General features: G+C 34.7%; 1 protein-coding gene across 4 annotated transcripts; it reads right to left on the minus strand.

The window, feature by feature from the left end:
* Positions 1 to 27087, minus strand: TMPO (thymopoietin). Of its 4 annotated transcripts, XM_074326185.2 has the most exons (10): positions 26158 to 26760; positions 19396 to 19522; positions 17570 to 17728; positions 16502 to 16594; positions 12255 to 12352; positions 5854 to 5973; positions 5659 to 5754; positions 5140 to 5250; positions 4061 to 4146; positions 553 to 2772 (listed from the first exon to the last, which is right to left on the minus strand). In XM_074326185.2, the coding sequence occupies exons 1-10, from the start codon at positions 26434 to 26436 to the stop codon at positions 2487 to 2489; spliced, it is 1455 nt and encodes a 484-aa protein (XP_074182286.1). In that variant the 5' UTR covers positions 26437 to 26760; the 3' UTR covers positions 553 to 2486. The 4 variants fall into 4 exon arrangements, with proteins under 4 accessions (XP_019587699.1, XP_074182286.1, XP_074182287.1 ...); XM_019732140.3 differs by lacking the exon at positions 16502 to 16594 and having other exon boundaries at positions 1 to 2772; positions 26158 to 27087; XM_074326186.2 differs by lacking the exons at positions 5659 to 5754; positions 5854 to 5973 and having other exon boundaries at positions 26158 to 26730.
* Between the last annotated feature and the right edge of the window lie 371 nt (positions 27088 to 27458).

Below are 27458 nucleotides of genomic sequence, written 5' to 3' on the forward strand. Positions count from 1 at the left end.
CATGATCTGGCACATAGTAAGCATGCCATAAAACAGTTTATTGTTATCTTAAGCTTTTGATGCTTTTTAATTAATTATAATAGTGTATGTATTACATGAGAATCACTAGTTTAAACAAAATCACCTTTGGGGGGGATGCATGAATGATGAAGAGATAAAGGCACTCTCATCCTTGTAACCACAGCTCCCTGATAAATATACCTAGCAACATCTTTGCTTCATCTCTAAGCAAGACTAACAATCATAAGTGCCAAAGAAAAGTACTAAGACAGTACAACAGATGGGGAGGGAGAGACTGAAAAGTAGTAGTTACCATACTGTAGGGTGGGAGAGCTGCCTCTGTGAGCTTCCCTACACCATGCTGCAAGTATAATGGCTATATATCACTTACGTATGAATAAACAAGGACCTGATTACAATGATTAGAAGCAAAACATAAAGGAGTATACTGAAATGAGAACTAAAACAACAATCCAGAAATATTACATAAGAAATGTTATCAGGAAATCTCAGTCTGTGCTATCTAAAAACCATTTATTGCAATGACAAAACTAGCGGTTAATTACTTTTTATTGTTGAATTATATTGTAAAGTCTACATCTACAATTTAATCAGGAAGAAATGCTTTGCATTTACATCAAGGACACATTCATTCTAATGGAATAAAACAGACACAGACAAAGACCAAATACACATTAAAAAAAAAAAAAAGATTACGTTTTACCTTGTCCTACTTTTCCTATTTTGGACCATACCTTTCCTATTAGAAAATTGATTTTATATACATATTAAGAGTGATTTATTGTCCCACGTTTTAAAACATTAAATGCAACTTCTCACAATTTTTAATTAAAAGATTGAAAACAAAATGGGAAAGTTTAAAAAGAAAGTAAAAATAGACTATTACCTTACAGAGGAAAAGTTGAGTAAACAGTGCCCCCACTGTGGCTCATCTCAAAGAAACACTTTTACTCAGAGAGGCAAACATTTCTGACCTGGGAGTATGTTTCTCACTCCCCCTGCAGGACCAGGCTTACAAACATCTGGTAAATTGCCAATTAGGTAAAAAATGTCTACAAACTATCTAAAAGCTAAATACCAGAATGGGACTAATTCAAATCAGTGTGCTGGTCTAAATACACATCTGTAGCTTTTTCATTTTTTAAAATTATCCTTTTATTTCAGATGATATTTCAAAATAACTTACATTTTTTGTGTGCTTTATGGTCAAAGACTGTAAAATTGAAACAATTTATTAAAGTTTTTGTTTTACTTGATTCTATTGAAATTTCTTCAATTACCTACCATTTTACTTAACCAGGTTATACATGAGGTAAGTTTTAGTTAAAAAATAAAATAAATCAACCACAAAGATAAAGTTAGCCACTTCAAGGGTATACAAAAATCATAATGCCCACCTCATATTCAGAGTTTACAAATTTATGTACTAACTACTGTGTATCCAAGAAAAGTTTACTATGTAATTTAAAAGCATATATCTTTTGCACTTTTAAATCAAATTAGGTTGGGAAATAGAGGGCAAAAAAACTTGGCAAAATTTGTTTTTGGTAACAGAAGACAATGTAATACAAATTCAAATGGAACTTAACACCAGTGTTTAACGTTTCCTACTTCTAAAGAGACACACACTTATTTATCTAAAAAATATTTTGGTAGCAAATTGGTTTGACAAAATGTTTTGCTGTAAATAAAAAGTACAGATTTCCAATTATAGCCTTATAGCTAGCTAAACAGCTTTTAAAAACATATACAGCCAGCTAACAGTTCTCTAAAATGTGTATGTTACACTAAAAGATCCCTGCTAAAAATCAACAGTATTTAAATGGGTCTTACTGAAGTAGAACATCCATGATACTAGAAATCTTTTAAAAAGTGAGTACAATAGGGCTACAACAATAATGTTACCATTAAAAGTTACAGAAGAGATTATTGCCGTACTTTTCCCCATAAACACCATTAAACTTGGTTGCAGTTACAAAAAGTACAACCCCATTACTTTTTCCTTTACTGAATTTTGTTTCATATATCTCAAAAGTTTTTATTCAGCAAACAATAATTCTTAAAATCTTTTCTGTAAGAATTCAAAGTATTTAAATGTGTTGCTTCACATTATACTGCCATGTTTTGCCCTTCTTGTTTCCCAAAATACACAAAAACAATATACATTTTTCTCAAAAATGAAATAAGATGTCCACATTAAAAAAATAAAGCCTACAAAAAAGTTCCAAAGCTAAAAAAGATTATTCATATGGCACGAAGTGATCTCCTACTAGTCCGAAGTCCAAAACATTTAAATGAAGTCCATTTATATATCTTGTCTGCATTTCAATGGAATACATTTGTTGAGGTGAAATCACATTATTTTTAGCTCTTGAGTCAACAAGTGTACACAAATGCTTTTTTTTTTTTTTTTAATAATTATTAAAAATAGGAGACCAAGGTGAGTGTGCCACGAGAGACATTATTTAGTTGGCATCTGTATGGTTATCACGAACAAATTTATAGAACGGATTTCGTTGGTTGGTTTCCATAGCTTGATAGACCAAAAACAAAAAAATGGCCATGACAACAAACAGCAAAATTTTTATCCACATGGGAATGAAGCGTCCCTTTTTTGTTTTTTCTGACTTGACATCTGCCAAGGGAACATATTTAGGAATATATTTAGATGAAAAAGATTCCTCCATCCTGAAATCACTGAGTTCTAATGGTCGGCCTGCAGCCCCTTTGATTGGTCTGCGGCAACTAGCACTGTTAGGAGTGAAAGGGGAAAGAGAAAAATTGATTTTAGATAAAGTCATGAGTTAGATAAAGAATATGTAATTACTACTCCTAATTCCAAAAACATTCCTTGAGGTAAACAGTAGAAAGTTGTCACATATAAAGAGTGAAGTTTGTCAACCTATATAAAACTTCTATATGTTTTCCATTTAAAAAGTTAGATGCATATCTTTTATTAGAAAATAATATTCAGAACATTGATAAATATTCACTAAACTTGCCTTCTTAAAGACTAATATATTTGGGAGATAAGAGGAAAGAAATAAGGTAGTTTTGCTGTGATTCCTTTAGTCCGGAAATAATTCAACAAGTATCTACAGTCTTTTCAATCAGAAAAGAGAAACTCTCAGGGAGAACAATGATTTCCTTCTTACTTCTAGGTTTCTGTGTAGATTTAAAAATAGGAATTAAATAGTCGATAAATGACTTACAATCCTTCAGCTTAAGAAAGTTAATTTTGAAACTGACTCAAATTCTGGTCAAGATGGTGGAATAGGGATTCTGAATTGTATATGTATCACTTTTATAAGAAAAACTTACTAAAAATTAAAAGATAATAATACTGAACATATCTCTGTATTTGAGTACATGGAGACATATACCAAAAACGTTAACAGCTAATATTTCTAATTTGTAAGACTTTGGATGATTTTTACCTATACTTTCTAATCAATGACCAAATTATATGTATAAATACAGAGGAAAAAAGTGTTACTTAACACATAGTTTGTGGGAAACGAGTAAATTCGTCATATCGCCTCTAGTTGGAACCGGCAAAAATTTTGCAAAGTAAATAAATAGAGACCTCTTTTTAAACTAAAACACTGAAAGTTTCATAGAAAAATATCAAATAGATCGAAAGATATGAATATTTTACGGAAAGTCTAATTTTGGCGAGAAAATGTCAAAAAAGCCCCATGTTACGACGCGATTTGGCAGGAAAATGCCCGCTTACAAAGTGTTAAAAACAAACAAACAAAAACCACCTGACTCAACTTTCCACAATAGGAACCGGTGGCTAGGGAGAATTAAATCACACCCAAAAGAACAGTTTGATTCTGAGAACACAGGTATAACTTTGTGAAGAGTTAACAATTAAAATTCCCATTTATATATTAAATAATCATGTTGTATATACCCTAAACATGTAAAATTTTCATGTGTAAATTATACTGCAATAAAGTGGGAAAAAATAAGTGAATAAATAAAAAATGTCCCAATAGAATATACTAATATTTGTTTCAATGTATCTGAATACCTAATTCCTGTAGGTGTAGATGCTTCAAAGGGAAACATTTCTTTAAGAATATCCCTTTCTATTCTTCTTTCCTCTTTTTCTCCCACCTAATAAGAAACAAACAACAGTTAAAATTTAGTATAAAGGTGCAACAATTAAAGTATATTTTTAAACAAAAGTTTCAGAGAATAGAATGCACTTTATCTATCCCAGCTTTTATAACTGCCATTTCTAAATTCATTATCGCCTAAGTATCCACACATTTCTAAGGCTCTTCAAATTTCTTCAAGGTAAAGATATGTTAATGTGATAATGGGGGCGGGGGGAAAAATCGCCACACATTCAAATAAGGTAAAGGCAAAACCCAAAAATTCAGTGCAGCTAATATGGCAGTATAAGTTCCCCCACTAGATTTCTCATGCTTTTCATTAACATTAAGAGTATATTGCGTCTTCCTTTATTAAGAATTTTGTAATAAAATGATCAAATATAGAAGATATCAAATTAGCATGGATCTTTAACAAATTTTAGTATGTCTTTAACCAGAGTCAATCTAATCTTCCTAACTTAAAAAACATAAATATATATTTTTAACCCAATTGTTTTGCTGTGTTTACCTTTATACCCAGATCAAAATAACTTTTGGCAGATTCATTAAAACTATAATGCATCATGCAGTTAGTACTTTAAAGCTTAATTATACGTGAGTTAATCAAGTGAAGCATCATACAGACACTTTAAAGTCCCATTATTTGACCTTTCAGTGAAAGATAGTACAGCCTCCCCTATAGCCCAGATACCCGTTCAGCTCACATCCGTAACAAAGAGAACATGTTACAAGCAGCACACAAATGACCACTCCCTTGGAAACTGGAGCTTAAGAGGCACAGAGTAGCAAGAAGATAGTATTAGCATGTCATATTAGTTACTTTCTCTGTCACTAATAAAGGTATGTCCTTAAAATAATATATGCATATACACACACCCAAACCCACACCACCCCATAAAGAAGTTCTGCTCCCTCCCACTCCAAAGCCAAATAAAAATATTTCCTCTTTAAAAGATCAATGATAACATCGATCTAAATTTTATTCATTTACTTCAGCTCTTGTCAATGGTTTCTTTGGTGTTCTTCGGGGTATGTCTGAGAATTCAGTGATTGGCAGAATAGAAGCTGCATGCTTGAAATTTCCAGTCACCCTATTGACAACCTGCCAAGATTCAAATTATTCAGACTCAGAATTATCCAAACATAACAAAGAAATGTGAAAAAAAGAAAAAGATATTTCTGTAATATTTGAAACTTCCTTAATAAAAATTTAGGCAAAAGGACCCAGAAATGAACATATTGCCTGGTTCACATGTGAAGTCTTATCATTCATTAATTATTTTAGCAAAACAGTGTCCTTACAATACTTAAGATTCTTGTACAATGAATTAAATTTATATATATAGGCTATACTGAAAAATTCTAAAATTCAGAATTATGTGGGGAAAATGAGTTTAAATATTTAAAAACATGAAAATTTGAGATCTGCCAAAATTCACCACCTCCCCAATTCTAATTAAAGGGTAATTTACAAAGAAAACCACTTGTATAGTTTATGAAACATATTTACTAAAGTTTCGTTGCTTGAAGCCATTATAGTTTCAGCTATGGGAGTACTCTCTGAAATTATTGCACCATCTATACGAAAATGTTCTGAAGTATCCACCTGTTAGTTTGAAAACAAAACAAAAACAATAAATATAAAATAACCACTAAAACCCTACCAATCTGAAAACCCAATTCTAAGCAATAAGCCTTGCATCACCCTTTTCCTCGGAGTTCTTCTCGACCCTCTTGTGGATTCCCTAGTTAATGCCTGCAGAGGTCCGCCTTTTGAAGATCCACTTGTCCATTCAGTTTCAGTTAGTCCAGCTTGAGTATAGCTCTATTTAAGCATTGACACATTAAAAAGTCATATTCTAACATCAAACACCTTAATAATGGCCTTATTAGCACACTGAGAAGCCATGAAGTCGCCAAATGCCAGCATTTGCAAACAATGCTATGCCCTCTATATATTTCAGTATGTATCGATTGAACGGATATGTAGGTATCAGAAAATACTTAGTATACAGTAAAAATACACTAGAGTCCAACTATATAGCTTGCAATTATAATAAAAACGAGGGGGGGAGGCACTTCAGTTTATCACTTGCTCCTTCTGTGACTGCTGTTTGCTATTTGGCTCCAGCATTACAGCTGCATCTCTTTAGCTGTCTCAACAAAAAGGCTGAGCATGACTTTCTTTGACTTACAAGGAAGTCATCTGTTACAAGTCAGTTTCCTTTTAAAACAAAATACAAATTTTATAATTGTTAAAATAGATTAAACATTATTTTCGTGCGGTTAGGATTATTTAAATAGAATCAGTTTAAATTATTATCTATACACAGCCGTCTGAACTTAACAAGTCTCAGGTGTCACTCTTCTTAGAAACAGATATTAAAATTGAGCAGCAACAAAAACCTAGGGGTCATTTCTTTCACAAACATGCAAGCCTAGAATGTCACTGCCAAAGCTCAGTGCTACCCACTCCTCACTACAGAAAGGCAAGTGACAAACCACTGGTGACCTTCCAGTCCCAGATTCATTTCTTCCTGAAAAGCCGAGTGATTTTTCCTCATTAAAAAAATAATAAGTTAGCAGGCCCTATATATAACAGATTGAAACCATTAGACTAGTCTTCTCAAACTGAAATTTGTGTACCAGTCACCTGAAGCTTTTGTTAAAATGCAGATTCTGATGCAGTAGCTCTAAGGTGGAGCCTGAAGGTCTGCATTCCAAGTAGGAAGTTATTCAACTTTGATGCCACTATTACCAGATGATACTTTTAAATCCTTTTCACTAGAAAACAGCCATCAATGATTAGTAGTATACTAGAGTGCGCTTTTATTGTCACTTTTGCTTTCAAGCTAATATTTTATTTAGGTAACGGATGTTTTTTTATATCCAAGTCAGTGTCTATTAATTTTAAAGACATATATTTTACTCTCACACTGGACAAGAGCAGTCATCCAGTAAGTATGCTTATTTGGCTGGAACTATTACTGCCAAAACCGCACAGGGTACAATCTCATAGAACTGATTCTGTAATTTCCTTTTGACTCACAATAGAACCTCTGGGTTCCTTTTCCTGCTGTTAATTAGGACATATTTGCTGAACGCACACTTAATGTTAGTCAAAAGACAAATCTGGGAACAAATTATATGTAACAAATACTTAAGAGCTAAATTCCTGATTATTTGAATAGAGGGAAACAATAGTTCTAGTGTCAAACCTGGCAGCACAGTATCATTCGGGCAGCTTTTCAAAATATGTCAAATGCCCTCAGTCCCGCCTTAGACTAACCAAGTCAGAATCTAGAAGGGTCTGGGCACGGTACATTTTTATAGTTCCTGAGGGGATCCTAATGTGCAGCCAGAGTTGAGAACAACTGGCTTAAGATAATATAACTGACTCTGAGGCATCTCAAAGCCAAGTATTGTTTTAAACTACTTTCAACACTACTTCCTCTTTAATAATCAACTGCTCAATGCCAATAAAAATTAGATTTAAAAAATATTCCGGTTTGATAGTCTATCTGGTATTATCAGTATATACTATTTTAAAACTCTTCCAAGAATTAAAAACTACATTGCTTGAAAGTTCTAATAAAGTTATCAGTTATGCAACTGATACAAAATAAAGACCAGATGTTTTACCTTTGTCCATAAAGGTAGGGAGGTCGGGGAGAAAAAACATCCTTTTTCCTTAAAATTCGTTATTGACCAAATTCCAGGGCTTTCCATGTTACGTTTTTTAAAATATATAATTGAAATAATCTCTTCATAAAAGACTTTATCAAATATCTGTTGAAACTATTATGGTTAATAAAAAAGGGCCAAGCTCCATTTAACGATTCTTTATTTTCTTCCATGGAAGGAAACACAAGAAACTCATTGGTTACCTGTAGGAATACTGAAGAATAGAAGTGGGAAGGACACTTTTCCCTATAAGTCATTTATACTTTCTTTTGTTCAGGTTTATTAAATTCTTTAGTTGAGGACTAGCAACCAATTCTATTAGTTCTTTATTTTCATTATCTAATTTAGAATTACTCATCTTCACAGAAAGCTAATTGACAACCCTTCACACAACCAGAAAAGATATTCTGAAGATACAAAAATTTTTTTTCTATCAGAATCCACTATAAACAAGTGACTTTGAGAAAAAAAAAATTAAAAAATAATAAAATTACAATTCAGTGTTATAACTTCTTAGCAAGATGGACCAAACAATTACCAATGGCAAAGAAATACATTGCTATGTAAAATTAGTAGTTAATGTGATTGCTATATGTTCTGTGGCCAAAATCCAAAATAAGAATTGGAGGGTCATCTATTTTGAGCAAGATGTTCTACAAAAGTCCTGAATTTATCATAGAGACAAACAGGTGGAAGAAACAAAAACCTTCTTACAGTACCTTTCGATAAGCTATCAGGTAAAAAATTATTCAGAAAACACTAGGCAGTTGAGGAATGTGACAATGCAGAAGCTGAGCTATTAAAGGAGGCTATAAACCCGTGAGTAAAAATACAAGCTATAAACAAAAAATTTACACAAAACTAGGTTATAAAAGGAAATAGGTTAATTAAAAGCCATCTTACTCTAAAGAACTATCAATTTAAGTAAAACGTGACCAATATAGTTATTTGTATTAATTTTTTAAAAAGCAGGGCCATATTCCTCCGTTAGATATAGGTACTCATACATTGCTGGTGAGAATGCAAAATGCTTCAACTACAAGTATTATGCAGAGGAATTTGGTAACATCTAGCAAAATTACCCAGCATTTTCACTTCTAGATTTCCTGAAGATAAACTGGCTAAAATATTACATGATACATGTAGAAGGCTATTCGTTGGTTCTTTTTTGCATTTTACAAGCTAGCATATAACTGAAAACAATCCATATATTCACCAAAAAGAAAGTGGCTGACTAAATTACAGTACATCCATAAAATGCACTATATAACGCAGTGGTACAAAGCAATGAGGAAGAAGGCTGTACTATATTCTGTCATGAAGTGAATTCCAGGGTATGTGTGTAGATAAGACAAAAAGAAATGTACAATGTATGCTGCCTTTCATCTAAAGAGGAGGTATATAAATAATATATAAATCTATGTAGTTACCTACATTTTCAAAAAGAAACAAATTGCTAACCAAAACTTAATAAAAATGATTACTGGTGGATGGGAAGAACAAAGATAGAAGCCAGATTTCTGAATCAATCTATTTTACCTAAATAAAATCATACACATGTCCTCAATAATAATAAATGAACAAGAAAAAATTATTTCAAGTGACTTTAAGATATTCAGCGTAAGAGAAAAAAGATACAAATATAAAAGAAGTTAAATAGGCCTGAATTCATAAATTTGATGAATTCATGATTTATTTTCTCTTTCTAAAAAATAAGTACTCCTAGCTCTACCTACTGAAAAGGCCTAGAAGCAATGACAACCCAGTAAGAATGAACAACCTAGCATCCAGATTGTAGGTAGCCTCCAAATAATATTTTCTATTACAAGGATTAGAGTTCTTAAGAAAAATGGCCGATATGATAATAGGCAGGAAATTTTAATGAGCATGGGCCATTTTACTGTGCCAGAAAATGAGAAAGACAAATGGGGTCAAGAAAAGGATACAGGAACCAACTCAGTACTTCCCAGTGGCTAAAGATGGCACAGTTTGAACATGAAGAATGACTGCAACTGATCATAAATCAAATATATAAAAATCACAGCAGTAAAAAAAAAAGTATTTATCACCTTTCAAAGTGACTAGGGCACTTTAACTTGAAAAGTGGCAAATAAAAGGCAAGAAGCAAGCATTTATCCTGGCTCTCTTGTATGAATTTTATTTCATGGTAACTAAGCAGTTCATGAGGAAAAGTTCTTTATAAAAGAATTCCAGTTATAAATGTAAAGGAATGAGAGAATGAGAAAAATCACCATCTTACAAACCTCAAATAAAACAATGGGTCTGGGTAATAATCATAAATTGCTGTCATTACCATTAAATGAAAGGGTGACGTGGAACTTTATAATGGATGGATTAGGCTTTCAACATTTGAACCCATTACTAATTAATTCTAGCATCTCCAAAAGGACATCATTTGCCTCCTGAAGTGATGCAGTTATGAAGGCCACACCTTTTATGAAACATTCTTGTCTAAGAAACTGAACCTGAATCTAACCGACCCTCTAATCCGTGTGGTAGCTACTAGCCACATGTGGCAATTTAAGTTAAATAAAATTTAAATTTAAATTTCTCAGCCACACTGACCACATTCCAAGTATTCAATACCCAAATGTGGCCAGTGGCTACCACAATGGACAACAGTTACAAAACATTTCCTTCATCACAGAAAGGTCTACTGCATAGCCCTAAATAAGTCTCACTCCTAGACAGGAAATATAGGGTATAGAAGAGCAAATTCAATGACACTTGAAGAAGCAATCTGCAAAACCCAAAATGTGGGTAATTCTGCGGCGAACTGACCTGGTTTCTTCACCAAATGAGTGGAGAGGAAACAATTATACCCGAAAAAGCTACAGAGTCAAGGGATAAAACAATATAAAACAAATAATATGTGAAGTTTGGATCCTGACTTGAATAATTTAATCATAAGGAACATTTCTGAAACTGGAGGAATTTGAACACAGATATGAAAACTATCAATTTTATTAGGTGTGATAGTGGCATTACGCGTGTATGTGTATACAAACAGCTATCTTTTAGAGATATACATCGAAATACTGACATTTTAATGTATGAAATGATATATCAGATTTGCTTTATTATAATCCAGGAAAAAGGAAAACAAAACTAAAAGGATTTTTAAAAGCTGGAGGGTGCAGGTAAAGATGAAATAAAACTGTTGAGGCTCTATGACTGGAGGGTTATTAAACTCTTCCCTCCACTTTTCTACCTTTTTAAATTTTGTATAATAAGGCTATTGCCTAATTCTGCCTGTTGTTTCCTAAATCTACTCTCCTTTGACCATCCTATTGCTCAGTTTAGATTCCTCAACTCAATTACCCCTTAAACTACCTTTCATACCATCCTTCCTCCCTCATTTTAACCTATTATCTGACCAGTCACACTTTCTTGCTAGCACTCTAGCATCTTGCCTTCATACTCTGGGCCAAAATTCTCCATGCTTATCTATTTCAGTGTCCTTCCCCAAATTTTCCTACGTCCTGTATTAATTGCATTTTGCCTCACCCACAATAAAAAAAGTAAATTTTCATCTAGAATAAGGAAAGAAAACAGTGTAGTCTTAGGGTCAGACTAGCTCCAGAGTTGAGGGAAAAGTCACAGAACACAGGCAAAAGTAAAAGTAAAGTCAGAAATCTAGAAAAACACAAATATAACACTCTTCCCGTCTTTTAAAAAGATTGTATCAGAATTGCATAGGCATTTCCATCTTTTAAAATACTTCTCTTAGAAAGACAAATACCATATGATATCACTTATGAAGAATCTAAAGAACAAAATGAACAAACAAAACAGAAACAGATTCATAGATCCAGAGAACAAACTGATGGTTGCCAGATGGGAGGGGGTTGGGCACTGGGTGAAAAAGGTGAAGGGATTAAGAAGTACATATTGATAGTTACAAAATAGTCATGGGGATGTCAAGTAAAGCATAGGGAATGTAGTCAATGATATGGTAATACCTATGTATGGTGCCAGGTGAGTACTAAACTTATAAAGCGAGGATCACTTTGTAAATTATATAAATGTCTAACCACTATGCTATACATTTTAAACTAATATTTAATGTTAGCTATAATTGAAAAATAAAAATTAAAAAAAGAAGAAGATATGGTCAAAAAAAATACTTCTCTTAAAAAACAGGATGACTGGCTTGAACTATGCTTAGCACAGAATCAAACACAAATGAGACATTAAACATTTTTGCACAGGCTACACTACTGACAAAAAAAAAAACAGAAACTTTAGATTTCTAATGCTATTTGATGAACAACGGAATGAACACTTTGAGTACGCTGGAATCTGGGTGTCAACTATTAACCAAAGGCTAGCACACAGGCAAATTAGTGTTGTCTGGAGATTACTTATACCTAAACACAGCGATCATAAAACTAAATATACCTGATTTTGCTCAACTCTTCTTTGCTTGAGTGTTACTGGAGTCTTTGCTCTGCCCTTTAGTGGTTCTCTCTTCTCAAGCTTGAGCTCTATTTTAGAGTCTGCAAATAACATCAGAGAAACCATTACTCTTCGAAACACAATAAACTATAATCGTCTTAACATTATTTTGGAATGTTGGTTTTAGGCACGTTAATATGTAAAACAAGTTTGTCTATTGATATTAGTTACCTCAACATACCAAAACTGCTTAACCACAATTTATCTTTAAAATTTTTATTTCCCATTCTTATTTTATTCCATTTCTATTTATCTCCCCCACTCTTTAATCTGATCACTACTTCCTATTTATTCTCCTTTCCTTTTTCTAGGACAAAAGCCTGAAACATAAAAGTAAATTCAAACTGTTCCCATGGAGACTTTTCACTAAAAAAAATTTAGATGTGGGAAGAGAACATTAAAATATACAGTTGTTACCATTCTATTGTCCATACAGTACAAAGATTAGTTTTTAAATTAAAATTTGGAATATGAAAAGGAAAAAGCTATAGGGAGTTTTATGGGGAAAAAACCTATATGGTACCAGGCTTATAACAAAGTTAACGCAAGAACATTAATATGTAATTGCAGTTTAAGTCTCTCCTCCCTTCTTTTTTGATGTGATTATAAAAAACCTGGGTACAGCTGAGGAGGTAAGGAGGAATCTTATTGGCAGAAAAGTACAACAAATCACAGGCTAGTTCTTTGTCCCCTCCCCATAATACAAGTAAGATTAACATTTCCTTGAACCAAAGCTAGTGCATATATATTATTTAGCATATCACCATGATGGTTATTAACCTAACTCATATATCTTTTCATAGGCTTCAAAATTCCATTCCCATGTCTTGATTTTATCACTATTTAGAGCTGAATATATTAAAAGACTGATGTAAATTTTAGTTAACTTCTACATTTTTGCAGCCATTTAACATCCTATAGCAAAATTAGTGTCAGTTGTTACTTCTAAAACCTGTTATCAAAACTTCTAGACTTTCTTGTCAGAGATAGAAATGGAATCAATTCTTAAATAAAAGCTTAGTTTTGCATTAATTCAATGCAGTTATACTAAAAAGTAGTCAAAATAGTCATGTGTCTTGCTAACTCTAGTACTGGTCAGTCCAGGATCTACTTACAAGCTTCCCCCAAATGAACAGTGATTTGTACCATGATATTCAAATAGTTCAATCTTTACTTAGGATTAAGGTGTCAACCCCACTTCCCAGTGCTCCTAATAATAAACCTATAAATATACCTATGTTGAAATAGATACTTAGCATTATAAAATCTTAAGCTTTGTTAAGTGAGATTCTAAGAATTAGAAAGCATCATAAGAACCCAATAGTAGTTAAACAGAAACTAAACAAAATCTGTATCAGGTTACAGATTAATTCCTCTTAAAATTTTAAAATTCCAACAGCCAATGAAAACATAGTGCTCAGAGAGTAAAAAACAATATTTAGAATATTTTCAACTACACCGTTGAAATGTCAAGTGAGTTTCAATGATGAAATGATAAAGGGATGTTCATCCACAAATATCTAACTTGTTGCAACTCCAAGAATAAAACACACATACAACATGTTTCTGGAGACCACACAGAACTTCAAATTTAACAACTTTATTGAATTTGCAGAAGCATTCTACAGTAATACATTTTAAAATCACATAGCACTTAGTAGGTACATGTATACATGTACATTTCACAAGACAAATAACAAATAAAATTACTCCCACAAAGCTGCAAAGATGGACATGTGTAGTCTAAGAATATGGCTAAAAGTACCAAAGGGAGCATATTTTGCTTATATTTAATACTATTTCCATAAAAACACAAAGAAATTCGATTATCAAATGCCTCTACAGTTAGACTCTCTCATCTTACAATCATAGAAATGAAAACACAGGATAATATACTGTTTTATATAGACACACAGACACTGGGATATAGTATGATTTCTTATGACTTTTTTAAAAAAACTAACTTAAATTTGCTTTTAGAATTTTGACTAAGCCTATGAATGACAACATACCTTGAAAGTATTACTTTTTTAAAAAAAGCCCCATCGTTCCAGTGTCTAGGTCACCTGACAAACTACAGTGATGGTGAGAATGCACTATCCTTGAATATTATGGTCTGGAGCAGGATTTCTCAGAGTGGTCCACAAACTGTTTGCTACCAGTCCATGAAGAAATGAGGCACTTACAACAGAATATAAATCAGCAGTTTTCTCTATCAATAAAATTTTACCACATAAATAAACCCTGTCATTGATCTAAAAAGGGTCTCTAGATTAAAATTCTGGTGTATGCTTATCTTATCTGTGGATCAGTAACAGTTTGTAGACTGACACCGTGAGTTGCAATGATCTAGAATATTATGAATGATACTAAAGACATAAGTAAAAAACAAAGTGAGAACATAAAAGAAAAATACAGAAAAGTTCTAGCAAGTGAAAAGATATTTAGACCAGTGAAGAGTCTACATATACTCTAGTAAATGGTATTTTCTTAGTTTTGAAGAGTATAAAATAGGAAAGAGTGAACTATTTGAGATAAAAATGTGAAATCGAGAAAGCTTTAAATTATTTTTATCAGGCTTTCTATCTGTGCAACTTCAAAAAAAGGGACATTTCTATGTAGGCAATTACTTTTAAACTATAATTTGATGGCTAAACCCCCATCTGGAGACTAAAAAGACCTTAAAAGAAAATTTGGGGAAACAAGTACTTGAAATGCCTAGAAAATCTGCTAAGTTCCCCATATCAAAGATAGATATCTTTATTTTTAATTTTATTAGTGTTTATTTCCACGCTTTTTAACTACTTTGTGAACTTCTCCTCCAAATAATGTTCCACCTTTAAAGGGAGTCACAGCCAGCTTATTCTTAGAAGCTGGATTAATTTTGCAGTCCTTCAGCCAGAGATAACGGCGACCGAAAGTGGAAGAGCCCATGATTTGGGCAGCCATCTTTACTTCATCAAATGCAGCATCACAAAGAAATGAGGCTGCATCATGTGTTTTGCTCAGAATCCCAAGGGCTTGGTGCACATGACTAGGATCTGAGCTAAGAATTTGTGCAGCCTGACTAATGTCTGCCTGCATAGCCCGAACTACAAAGGCAGTATGGGTTGCAATCTGCAACGCTGATGCGGCAGCTTCATATGTTCTACGAAGTGCTAAGTCCAACTGTTTATCAGTGGAAGCTGCCTGAGTATCTGCTGGTGGAGTGGCTTCGGAAATAAACCCCAGGATTTCATCATCTACTTTTGGAACTGATAATATCTGTGTTGCCTCTTTGGAAGAAATCGGATACTTGCATGCCAGTGAAGGCAGTTGCCTGTCAATTTGCTGCCACTCCTCTTTAATTACTTTCAAAATAGATCCGTGGAAAGGAAAAGATAGTTCTGGGGCATCTGTTTTATCATGCTGTGATTGCTTAGACACTTCTATGCCTAAGGTAGCAAGTGAGTGAGAGACAACAGTTTTGGCAAAAGAAGACATTAATTCAGATCCACCTGTATTTTGAAATGCCACAAAGGAACCCGAATCCTTTTCCTCCTCTGACTTTTTATTGAGTCTAGGCAATTTTCGTGGAGGAGACAGGGATCTAGTTTCTTGAAAATTAGACTGATCAATTCTCTTCCATATGTTTTCTACATCCAGTGGGGGTGCAGAGTTAGAAGTCCCAGGCACATTGCTTACCCCACCCTGGACCAACAGAGAATTGACATAATCTCTGATTGCCTGAGCAAGTGGTGGAGAAATTACTTGTGATCTCTCAGACTCTTCTAGTGTTTTCCTTTTACTGGAGAGAATCGACTGATCTGAACCCTGGGACCTCTCAGTACATACTGGTTGACTTCCACTTTTCTCTCCAGGGTAAATATTTTCTACTACATCTTTATAACAAGTAGTGGTGGTTTCTTTAATCAGTGAAGGAGAAGCTGCAGCAGAGACCAACAGGGCAGCGAGTTCATGCTGAGAAGACGTCGAAGAACTTTTCTCTAAACACCTATCATGGCTAGACTTGGAGGAAATAAACAAATTCCCTCCAGAGGCTAACTTATGCATCTGTTCCCTGCCAGGCAAGGTTGTGGCAATAAGAGGTTCCCTAGGTGGGTATCCCTTAGATGTATGTACTTTCTTAGCTGCCTGTAGTTCAGTCCTGCCCAAAGGAGGACGGGGGGAGATGTCAGGAAAAGAAATACCCTGAAAAAATCCACCAGAGGGAGTAGTTGGAAGTTCAGAAAAAGGAACAAAATCCCTAGTGGACTTCACTTTCTTGTGTTCTTTCTTCTTTCCTGTAGAGGCAAAAGAGGCAGGAAGTTTAAGCATTACTTGTGTTTAAGCTGATTTTATTCTTTGCCTCCTTGCTAACATAGTGCTGTTGAAGGAAAAGACTATATTTCATATTCTGAAAAACCAATTTGACAGGCTGTGCCCTGGCATGCAATGCTTATGGAGATATAAGCAATTTGGGTCAAATTCATGAAATAAATAAACATTTCACATGAATTAAACATTTATAAATACCAACTTTTTCTTAAATTTTAAAAGCTCATTTATTTCTTGCACTATTTTCAAAAATATTTAAATATCATGGTCAAAATTGCTTAAAATAGTCAACTAAAATATGTCAAAATATTTGCTTTCAAGTTGCTTTGAAATCATATTATCCAACAAAAACTACAAATTTCAATGCCTATCAATACAGAAGGATAAAACGTGCCATATGTAAATACTACTGCTATGTATTACTTACAAGGAATAAAAAAGATGTAATAAATCAATGAGATCTTGATAATAAAAAAGTGACAAGTTTAGCATATCATTTATATAGATCTTTTAAAGTACAAAATAATACCATGTATTAGATAAATGCATATGAAAAAGTATTTAAAAATAGGCTGAAAAGATAAACATCAAATTAACGACAGTGGTTGCTTCTATGGAGATGATAGTTGGAAAGGGGTAAGAGGGGGAACTTTGTCTTTATTTTCAATACTTTATTTTAGAAAAATGGTATTTGAAGGAAAAAAGATAAAGGTAGATGGTAATTTTAGATGACACAAAATTAGACATTTGTACTTTTGTTTCTTAGAATTCTCAACAAAAGGTATTTATAAATCAAATTATGTGGAGAATTACTCTAATGATATGAACAAAAACTACATATATCTTGGTAATATTTAAAATTTTGTCTTCATCATGATTACTTTATCTTATGAATCTGAAAAAAATCACATACATTTAATTAACATCATTTAAAATTTTACCTTCCTCGTTGTCACTGTATCTGTCAGAGTCATTACTTCCATTCTGTCTTGTATTTTCTGCTGAAGAAGAAATTGTTGGCAAAGGAGTAGAAGATCTTGATTCTGTTCCTTGTTCCCTCAGTTTCAACAATTTTTTCTCATATAGCTTCCTGGTTGTTCCTGTTAAGGCAGAACTTGCTTTAGTAGTTGTATCGCCTAATGTAAGATACAACTCAGACATTATCTTTAGCAACATTAAAATGTAACTTTCACTCTTTCCCTCCAAAATTTAAGTGCTTAAAAATAATATGTGCAAATTCTTTTATAAAAAGGTGTTTTTCTGGTATTTTAATATATAATTACAACAATGATTCTTTTATAGCATGGACTGCATAGTAGATTGATACAGGTCTTACTAGACCACATACTGAAGAGCTATGTACAACTGAGTATTTTGGGGTGAAAAGCTTTGGACTTTGCCTATTTTCTCCAATACAAAATAACAGTATTTGCCTTTACAGAAAATTGTTATTAACAGATTGCATTCCTCTGAATTACTATGATTAAAACCCTACAACTCTAAGATATTAATACGCCTATAAATAGCCATTCAATTATGGGAAAAGTCCTATAAACGACATTTTAAAAAATTAAATATATTTCACATGATAAAGAGGGTCAGAGGGTACAAAATTCCAGTTATGCAAGATGAATAAGTTCTGGAAATCTGATGTATAACATAGGTCATGGTTAACAATATTGTATTACATACTTGAAATTTGCTAAGAAGGCAGATCTTAAGTGCTCTCACCACATACACAAAAGAAAACTAAAAACTGTTAGGTGATGGATATGTTAATTAACTTGATTACGGGTGATCATTTCACAATTTTATGAATATCAAAACATCAAGTTGTACACCTTAAATATATACAACTTTTGTTTGTCAGTTATATCTCAATATAGCTGGGGGGAAAAATGAACAACTGGTATACCAACATGTAATTTAATGTAATAATTATACGTAATAATATACATTTTTCAGCATCTCCCTTTTGGAATTTTAAATGAAATTTAAATTTAAAATGGATATTAAAAGTCTGCTGGTAATTATATTAACAGGCTTTTAATCATCTATTTAGAAATTGTGTATTAAATAAAAGAATTTAGACAACATTCTAAGTCCATTTACGCCTATAGGAAAAAACAGAATGACAAATCTCCAGTGTTCAAACTTTTACGCAACTCACTCAGAAGATCAAAATAGTACATAGACCTTCCTTATCTTGAGGTTATTGCCAAGATCCTCCAAAATTAAGGCATAATCAGACTTGCAAAATCACCAAAAGTAACCAAATGATGGAAATCCAGTGTATTTAGTTCCAAGTTTTCTTTTTAGTTTGTTTCTTAGGATATCATTCTTGAATTCCAATCAACTCAAGACTTTTTAAAATGCACTTTTAGTAACTGAAAATGGGTACTATGCTGGGAACTGAGTAACTTGAGTTATTGTAAAAAGTCTGTCACTAACTTACTTATTTGAATGAATTTGGACAGCTATGTTACCTCAGATTTTCCTCAACTCACATATAAGACTCACGTGTCTCACCAGGTAGTGTGATATGAGCACCATATGAAACCATCTCAACAACAGAGGCAAACTTGGAGATTCTAGTTCAATTCTCCCATTTTATTTCCCTAATTTATAGTTAAGAAACCTAAGTTCTTGGTCATATATATGTTTAACAACTGACTGGCCCTGGGAACCCAAACTTAACTGCTAGGCAAGAAGGAAAAACGATGGGTTCTGCTCCATAGAAAAGATATTTCACATTTTATCATCTTACCCACAATAGGACCAGGATTCACTCCATATTTCACAAGCTGATCCAGAAGGTCTTCATTAGTGAGTTCTGTTACATCGACATCATCTTTATCTTCTGGTCTGGGTTTATCAGTTTTCCTGGTGGCTTTCTGTAAGTAAAGTCCAGTTATCATTTCCACAAGAATTTAAAAATTAATTTACTATGTAAGTAACACTATATTCAATAAACATGGCAATTCTCCTTCAAGTTGATTTAGTTATATTAAGCCTTGGCAATTTGATTAAATTAAAAGTGATTCACTGTTTGGAGACATTTTCTAAATTTGGTTATAATTACAAAAACCTAATAGCCAAGCAAGTAACTCAAATTTTAGACATTACTGTTAAAATAGTCAGTTGTTGGCTAATCTGTCTAAAAAGGAGGTGATGGCATAAAAAATTCAAACAAGCAAATAGACTGGATTTAAACATTTTCATTCATATAACTGTAAAAACAATTTACTACTGGCTTCTTCCAATAATATTTAAAAGTTTAAATTAACTTAGGAGTTTAAGACTTTACCATAAAGGTTTATTCTTAGCTATGTATAAAAATGATTTCTTTTAAACAAGCATATTAGAATTTATGAAGCCCAAATGAATATTCTCTCATAATGTGGTGACTTTAGAAGCTAGTTTTTGACCCATAAAGGAAGTCAGATATATCACCTCTAATACAGCTTTGCTGCCACACTTAGTTCTACATGACCTTTTCATTAAGAATACAGTAGCTGCCCCTCCTTATCCGAGGGGGTATGTCCTAAGATTCCTAGTGGATGTCTGAAACTGTGGATAGTACTAAACCATACATATATTATGTTTTTAACTATACATATGTACCTACCATAAAGTTTGTAAATTTGGCACAATAAGAGATTAACAGCAACTAGTAAAATAGAACACCAGTAACAATATACTGTAATGAAAGTCCTGAGTAGGACGGAGCTGGACAGAGCAAGATTTTGTCACATTACTCAGAACAGCGCACAATTTAAAACTCATGTATTGTTTATTTCTGGAATTTTTCATTTAATATTTACAGACTGGTTGACCGAGGGTAAATGAAACCACAGATAAGGGGTAACACTACTATTATTAAAAGAACATGAAACAAGCTTTGAGAAAAATTAAAGAAAGTTTTTAAAATGTAAACAATGGCAGGTATCTACTGGATAAAGAACTATATAAACTTCCAAGGTTAAACAGGAAAAGGGAGCAAAAGTATGGGTACCTTTCAGGTTTGTGGCAAACAGCTCTACAAATGACTAAACACTGAACATAACAGGCCGTTTAAATAATGGCCATAAATATCAAAGCCAATTTAGGCCCAAATTACCATTTAAGGAAGAAGAGTCAATACTAGGAATATTTTATGCAAAATGGCAAAAATCATAAAGTTGTATAGACTGCTTACTTTCCAGTGATGCTGGGGAGTGGGGGGATGGGAAGGGGGCATGGGAAATCAGGCACTATATTGACCATGCATTAAAATTTGTTTAACCAACTACAAATTTAAAATACTTCATCAGAAAAGACTGAGAAATTATTTTTTAAAGATAGCTGCTAATAAGAATGATGATGTCAATTTAAGAGAAATCTTTAATATAATTAAAATATGGCTGTGAAAAGTTAGTGATGGTACTTTCAGAAGGCTTTATTAAACATATCGCACTCATCTAAGATCCACAGGCTCAAATCCTGAAGCAACCCATACCTTGCTATCAAAACAGTTGCCTAGAGTCTAAGAGTTCTATATATTAAAGCCTTAGATTCTTTAGAGAAAAGACTTCTTTAATCAGCCTAATCCCAATGTAAGTGAAATGTTTCAATTTTCCAAAACATGTTGGACAGATTGGAAAGAAAAACTCAACGGAAAAACCAAGCAAATTAGTTGTAGATAATCCCTTCGCACCAGAAGAATGTTCAAACTCTAATTATCAACCAAACATAGAGGAATTTCAACTTCTTGCACCAGCCTGAAGTTTTCAAGAAAACTTTCTTTGGCACTCACCATATTCAACCTACTTTTTATTAGTTATTTGTATAAATGCTTTATCTTTTCCAGATGGTGAACTACTTGAGCAATAGTCCCTAAGTCTTGTTTCTTATCAAAACTTCTGGAAAAGTTATCTGTTTTAAAAAGTCTTACCCCATTGTGAGTCCTAATCTTGGGCCTGAGAATCTGCATTTTAATGTGTATCTCAGGTAATTCTGGATGCAGCATTTAAGGAGATGGCAAAAAGCAAGAGTCCTGTCATATTCATATTTGTATCCCAAGCACCTAAAATAAAGAATGCCTGACACAGGAATAGGCATCCGACAGATGTTTTGTTGAATGAATAAATGAATGAAAGTGCCATCTGGTAAGGGAAAAGCCACTTATTTTTTAAAGTCCATTTCTTATTAACAACAAAGGCTTATCAAATCAAAGCAGAAAACCAACTCTCTTATGTTTTCATAAAATAATGAAAAACTACAGATATACCAAGTAATCTTACAAGGTCAATAAATCGGAATAAGGTAAGTCAAATAGAGCAGGGGTTCAACTACTTGATTTTTATTTTTAATTTGTAGGGAGAAAAGTCCCAGGAAAGTAATGCCATTTGATGAAATATCAAATTTAATAAGAATAAAAATTGGGTGACAGGAAGTGTGGCACAAATAATTATCAAGCCAGCAGTTTCAATAAGGAAGGAACCATTAATTGTACGGATTCCTCCCTCCAGAAAGCTATTCCTTTAAGTAAATCATGTAATTTCTTGTTTCATTCAGTCAAAAATACTCAGTACCTACTATGTGCCAGACACTGTTCTCTAGTTTATTCCCAATGACCAGATTACATCTAATATTTTTTAACTTTAAAATCCAACAGTTATAATACCACCTATGAGCTACTCTTATTTCTTAACCTCTACCATTAGTAGCAAAGATGCTGAAGTATAACAATAATTATTGTTATAAAATAGATTCTAGTGAGCACTTATTATGTACCAAGTTATATTCTAAGTCCCTTATGTGTATTAACTTACTGAATCCTAAAAATCCTGAGATAGCTACTAATATTCCCATTTTACAAGGGAGGAAACTGAAGTCAAAAGTTGCACAGCTAGCTCAGGCAATCTGCATACTATGCTATATAGTAACATCTGAATAGACTTTATGTACACATCACTTTTACAAATTTAACTCATCCGGTTCTGAAGAATGTATTATGCTATCACTGTAGTACTGTTTTGACATTAAAAACAAAAAAGAACTACACACTACCACAAATGCGATCTACCGTAATCCTCATCTAATTAAGTAGCTATTAGATTATTACTATTTTCCAAACGAAAATTGAGCAGCTGATGGGCACTGTTCATTTTTCAAGGCCAGTAAGTGGCAGATCCGGAATCTGAATCTATAACCTATACACTTAACACCTTACTGTAGAGTATGATGGCCAATTCATGATTTAATTAACATTTACATCATTAACATTAACTTTTTCTGTTTTGTTCCATGCCTTTAAATATTTTCTGTTAAGAATTCGTAATTCACAAGATTAAACCATTCAAGAATGTTATGCTCCACTGGATTCCAAATAGCTACACTGCTTTGCACCTTGGAAGGAAAAGGCAGATTGCCAACTCTAAATGTTTATTTTGTGTCGATAATCTAGATAATCTCAACATCTAAAATAACTGGTATCACCAAAAATGCATAAAATAAAAAGCTTAGAAATAAGAAAGCTAAAAACCAAAACCAAATTTTGAATATGCAAAGTATTTTTTGTCATATTATACCAAATGAATTTAAAAGACCACAGCAATGAATGAAATAAAACTCTCCTTTAATTGAAAACATTCCTCATAAACCCATGTTTAAATAGAAGGTATATTCTATGCCTTTGACAAATCTACATTAATATTTGATTTGTTTTAAAATGTCAAAAATTCACCCATCTAAAAAATTTGCATTATCTGTAACTTTCAAACATAATTTGGCTTTCTCCTAGATTATAAATAAATACACTCTAAGAAAAGTGAATCTATAGTTATTATACATGGTATACCAGCAATAACTAGAATATAAAATATATACATAAAAGGAATGTTCTAGAGAATTTATTACTATAAATGCCTTAGGTTCTTTTCTTATAAATTCAAGATATTTTTCCTATGCCTGATAAAACGTCTATCACACTCCTAAGTTAAATTATAACTCACTTTTATTTAATGTGCTTTAAAACAGAAAATGATGCTACTGACCAACTACTATTAACTTTTTCAAATTGTTGACACCATTGAGCCTAGCCAAGGGTACACATTTTTGAGTTTTAAACACTCAAGGTAGATAAGACTTAAATCTATGGCTATGAAATAATTTTTCTCTACATGTATCAAAATATTAGATGAGATTTTAAAGGGTTTAGCATGCCACTGGACGGAACAGGTTCTCTTAAAAGGTTAATTCCTTTCACTCAGCTTATTTGCGTAGTGCTAAACATCTTGGATGACATGGGAAATTTGTTGAGATGAGTAATAAACATGATCAATTATCATACAAGAAAAGCTATTAAGTTATAATGGTGGTGGGTGGGGTTTGCAGAAATCCATATCCAGTAGTTAAGAGCATGTGGTAGAAACTAAAAAACGTTGGATAACTGAATTAAAATTTAAAATTTTTACACTCAGGTCTTCTTACAACCCAAAGAACACTGGGTGGATTGGAACATACTCTTAAAAAGTTGCTGAAGGAAAAACATCAAAACCAAGATCGATGTTTCTGTCGAAAATGAATCAACATCAAAATAAGAATGAATAATCCTATTATAAACATACAACCAAATACTTTCATGGCTGAAAAATAAAACGTATGCACATAAGACTAACATAGGTTTCTACAGAAGATCTGCTTTTTTAAAATGTGCTAATGTAAATGGAAAACATTTCACTTTCAACCAAATCTTTACTGAAATAGCTTGAAAATTACTTCAAGAGGGATTTGGGGAAAAACAAAGGGTATGCTTTACTTCAAAAGTAAATTTCTGTTTATTATGGAGCAATCAAGGGGCTTTATTTTTTTTTTAATATTTGTAAACATTTATTTTCTTGAACTGAAAAAGGCTTGCTTACATCAGCACACATTGCACAGCCTTGGAAATTACACAAATTGAAAAAAAGGTTTCTTGTTCAGAAGTGCAATGAATCTTTGCTGTCCATTGATCCACTGCAAACAATGAAAACAAATTCTAAGCCACTTAAAAAGTTTCCAGCACTCATCAAATGTATTCCCTTAGGTGACAAAAAAAACACAAAAGAAGGGGAGGAGAATGCAAATAAGTGGCAGTTATTGAAGGGACATCAAAAGTGGCTTGCTTTAAATCCACAAAAAACAAGACATCAGGATCAGTAAGGTGCGGGTGGCCTTTTATTTATTGAACAAATATTTATTTGGCACTACTATGTGCCAGGCACGAAATTAAAACGTAACTTTTAAAATTCTCTAAAGCCCAGGCTAAGATTTAATTAAGTTGATATGTATCTATTACATCTTTCATTTCCACCTAGGTAGTCCAGAAAGGATATCAGACAGACTTTTAACAACTAAAGTTAAACAACATAACTTTGAAAGCAGCAGTACTTTTTGGTTTTGAGTTATACTAGTAATCAGTAGCAACAACTCCAAAGTCTACATTGTTTTACAAAGCATTCATTGTACGTTACACCACTTACTTTTTGCATTTTGTTAGGATTTGAAGTCTGGTAACTATGCAGTTTCACAGCAATAAAATAGCATACAGGAACACACAGAACAAAAAAACCAAACTATTGTCAAACAAAATATTAATTAGCTGGAGCCAATTTGAGATTTACCCGGGATTAGAGAGTCCAAATTTCGATACCGACATATCAAAATGTCATGAAATAAACCTTTCTCCTGATTCTGAACCTTTCCCTTTCCTCATGCAAAATTTACCAAAAAGGAAAAATATCCAAAAACCCAAGCCTCTAGAAAGTAGAATTTTCAAATATTTCGGCCTCAATGAAAACCGCTTAACGAGTATTTTTAAACGCTCATTTTAATTTACAGTAACGCTGCCCCGCGAAAAGATGGCCTGTCGTGAAAAAGAATAACGCAAACAAGAAAAACATAAACGGTTCAAAAAGCCCTCCACATAAAAAAAAAAAACATAAAAAGGCGGGAATTTATTTCAAATTTTGGTTAGAAATTAGTATGCACAAACTGCCCTCCAGGGAGCGCTCTGAGACTCGGTTAACTAGTCATTTCGGTTAAGAAAGCGGGAAAACACGCCAACGTAACCTATAGCAGTTTCGGGCTAACCCCTCCTTAGCGCTTTCAAAAAGGGCTCGAAGTCCCAGTCCAAATACACACTCCTGGCAGCCGCAGATCAAGGAACACCCAACCACCCGCGTGAGCCCGTCACCCACGCTCAACCTCAGAGCACACGCCAACTTCACACCTACCACACACACACACACGGCAAAGACACCAGCCCTGCGTCCCCAACTTTGGGACTCTCCTCTCTCCAGCGCCCTCCCCTTCCAAAGCCTGCAAGCCCGCGACCAAAGGCCCGAATCCAGCGCTGGCAGACCCAGAGGCCAGCCACCTAGTGAGGAAAGGAACAGCCCCGCCGCCGAGGAGGCCCGAGGGGGCGCCAAGGAGGGAGGACTACGAGCGCGCGGGGCACGACAACCGCTAACCGCCCGCTTTTGTGGCCCCGGCCGAGCGTCCTTACCCTGCCGACGGTGGCTCGGCTGCGGCCCGCGGCGGCGGCCCCGGAGCCAAGGACCGGGGTGGGCTCGCGTTCCTCGTCGCTGGAGAAGTCCGGGGGCCCCTTGCTGTTGGCGCCGGCGGCGAGCGGCGGTCGGTTGCGCGCCGTGAGGTGCTGCAGGTACAGCTGCACGTACACGTCTTTGCGCTGCTCCCCGGCCGGGAGCGTCACATTGTTGGCCACCAACTCACTCTTCAACTTCTCTTTCGTCAGGACCGAAGGGTCTTCCAGGAACTCCGGCATCTCGGCGACGTATCCCCTTCCCCGCTGCTCTCACACCCGCCGCTCACGCCGGCGCGCTCGCTCCTAGCCCAGCGGTGGGGGGCGGGGGGGCCGCGCTGCCGCCTCCGAGCCTCAGGGCTCCCGCCCTGGACCAACACCGCGGAGCAAAAACAAAAAAAAAACTCGCACACACAAAGCAAAGCACAAGCCGGACACAAAAGCCCCCGGAGCCGAACTACGGACCAAGTGCAGCCAAGCTAGGAGCCCGCACCAACCCCAACCCACACACTACAGCCAAGGAGAGCAGCCTGCTTCGCCCACGCCCCAAGAACACGCGCCGCCATTGGCCGGCGGCGGGAGGAAGCGCGGCGGCGATTGGCGGGACGCCTCGCGCGGGTTCCATTAGCCGCGGCGCCCTGCGAGAGGTTGTAGAAACGCAGTTTAAAAGCCTCTCGGGCGGGATCCTCGGCGTTGGGCTCGTTTCTGTTTCTCTTTTCTCCACCCTTCCCCTTGGACGCTGATAAGGGACAAGTCGTATTGCTTTTGTGCGCTGTTTCCTCTCCCTCCCCTGCTTAAGAAGCCTTTCGCCTCGTGGTGGGTCGCCTACGAACGGACCAAGTTGCACGCCAGCTGCGAGGACCCGCGCTGGGCCCGTCTCAATCTCAGGACACTGATCCACCGAAGAATAGCCGCAGCCTTTCTTTCCCCAAATGCTAGCCCTGAAAGGAAGGAAAATAAGCGAGGCGTGTTTGTAGGCACTCGTCTTCCTTGATTTGATTTACTTTCCGGGGAGGAAAGAGGAGAGCTGGCAGTTAGAGCTCTGTCTCGGCTTGCGAACGCTTCTTTTGTTCCTGAAATTGAGGAAAAGCCAGACGTCGACTACTGGGCACTTTAAAGTGCCCTTGAATTTGGGACGAAATTGTATTGTCAAATGTTCCATGTGCTTCCTACCCTAAAGGTTGGGGCATTTCTAAATTACTTCATTTGAACAGTTAGTTGGGACTCAACTGCATTTTTGTTGAGAGCCTTCCCTAGGTTAGATC

This window comes from Rhinolophus sinicus, chromosome 1 (genome assembly GCF_057876585.1).
Source record: "Rhinolophus sinicus isolate RSI-liver-muscle chromosome 1, RSI-T2T, whole genome shotgun sequence".
In the NCBI taxonomy this organism is placed as follows: domain Eukaryota; kingdom Metazoa; phylum Chordata; class Mammalia; order Chiroptera; family Rhinolophidae; genus Rhinolophus; species Rhinolophus sinicus.

Bases quoted from the DNA above. Each gene is read 5' to 3' on its own strand.
- TMPO (XM_019732139.3), bottom strand. From the start codon at position 26,436: ATGCCGGAGTTCCTGGAAGACCCTTCGGTCCTGACGAAAGAGAAGTTG. The intron at 19,523-26,157 runs GTAAGGACGCTC...CTTTACTTACAG, and splicing joins GCCGAGCCACCGTCGGCAGG to AAAGCCACCAGGAAAACTGA. The intron at 17,729-19,395 runs GTAAGATGATAA...CTGCCTTAACAG, and splicing joins GAATCCTGGTCCTATTGTGG to GAACAACCAGGAAGCTATAT.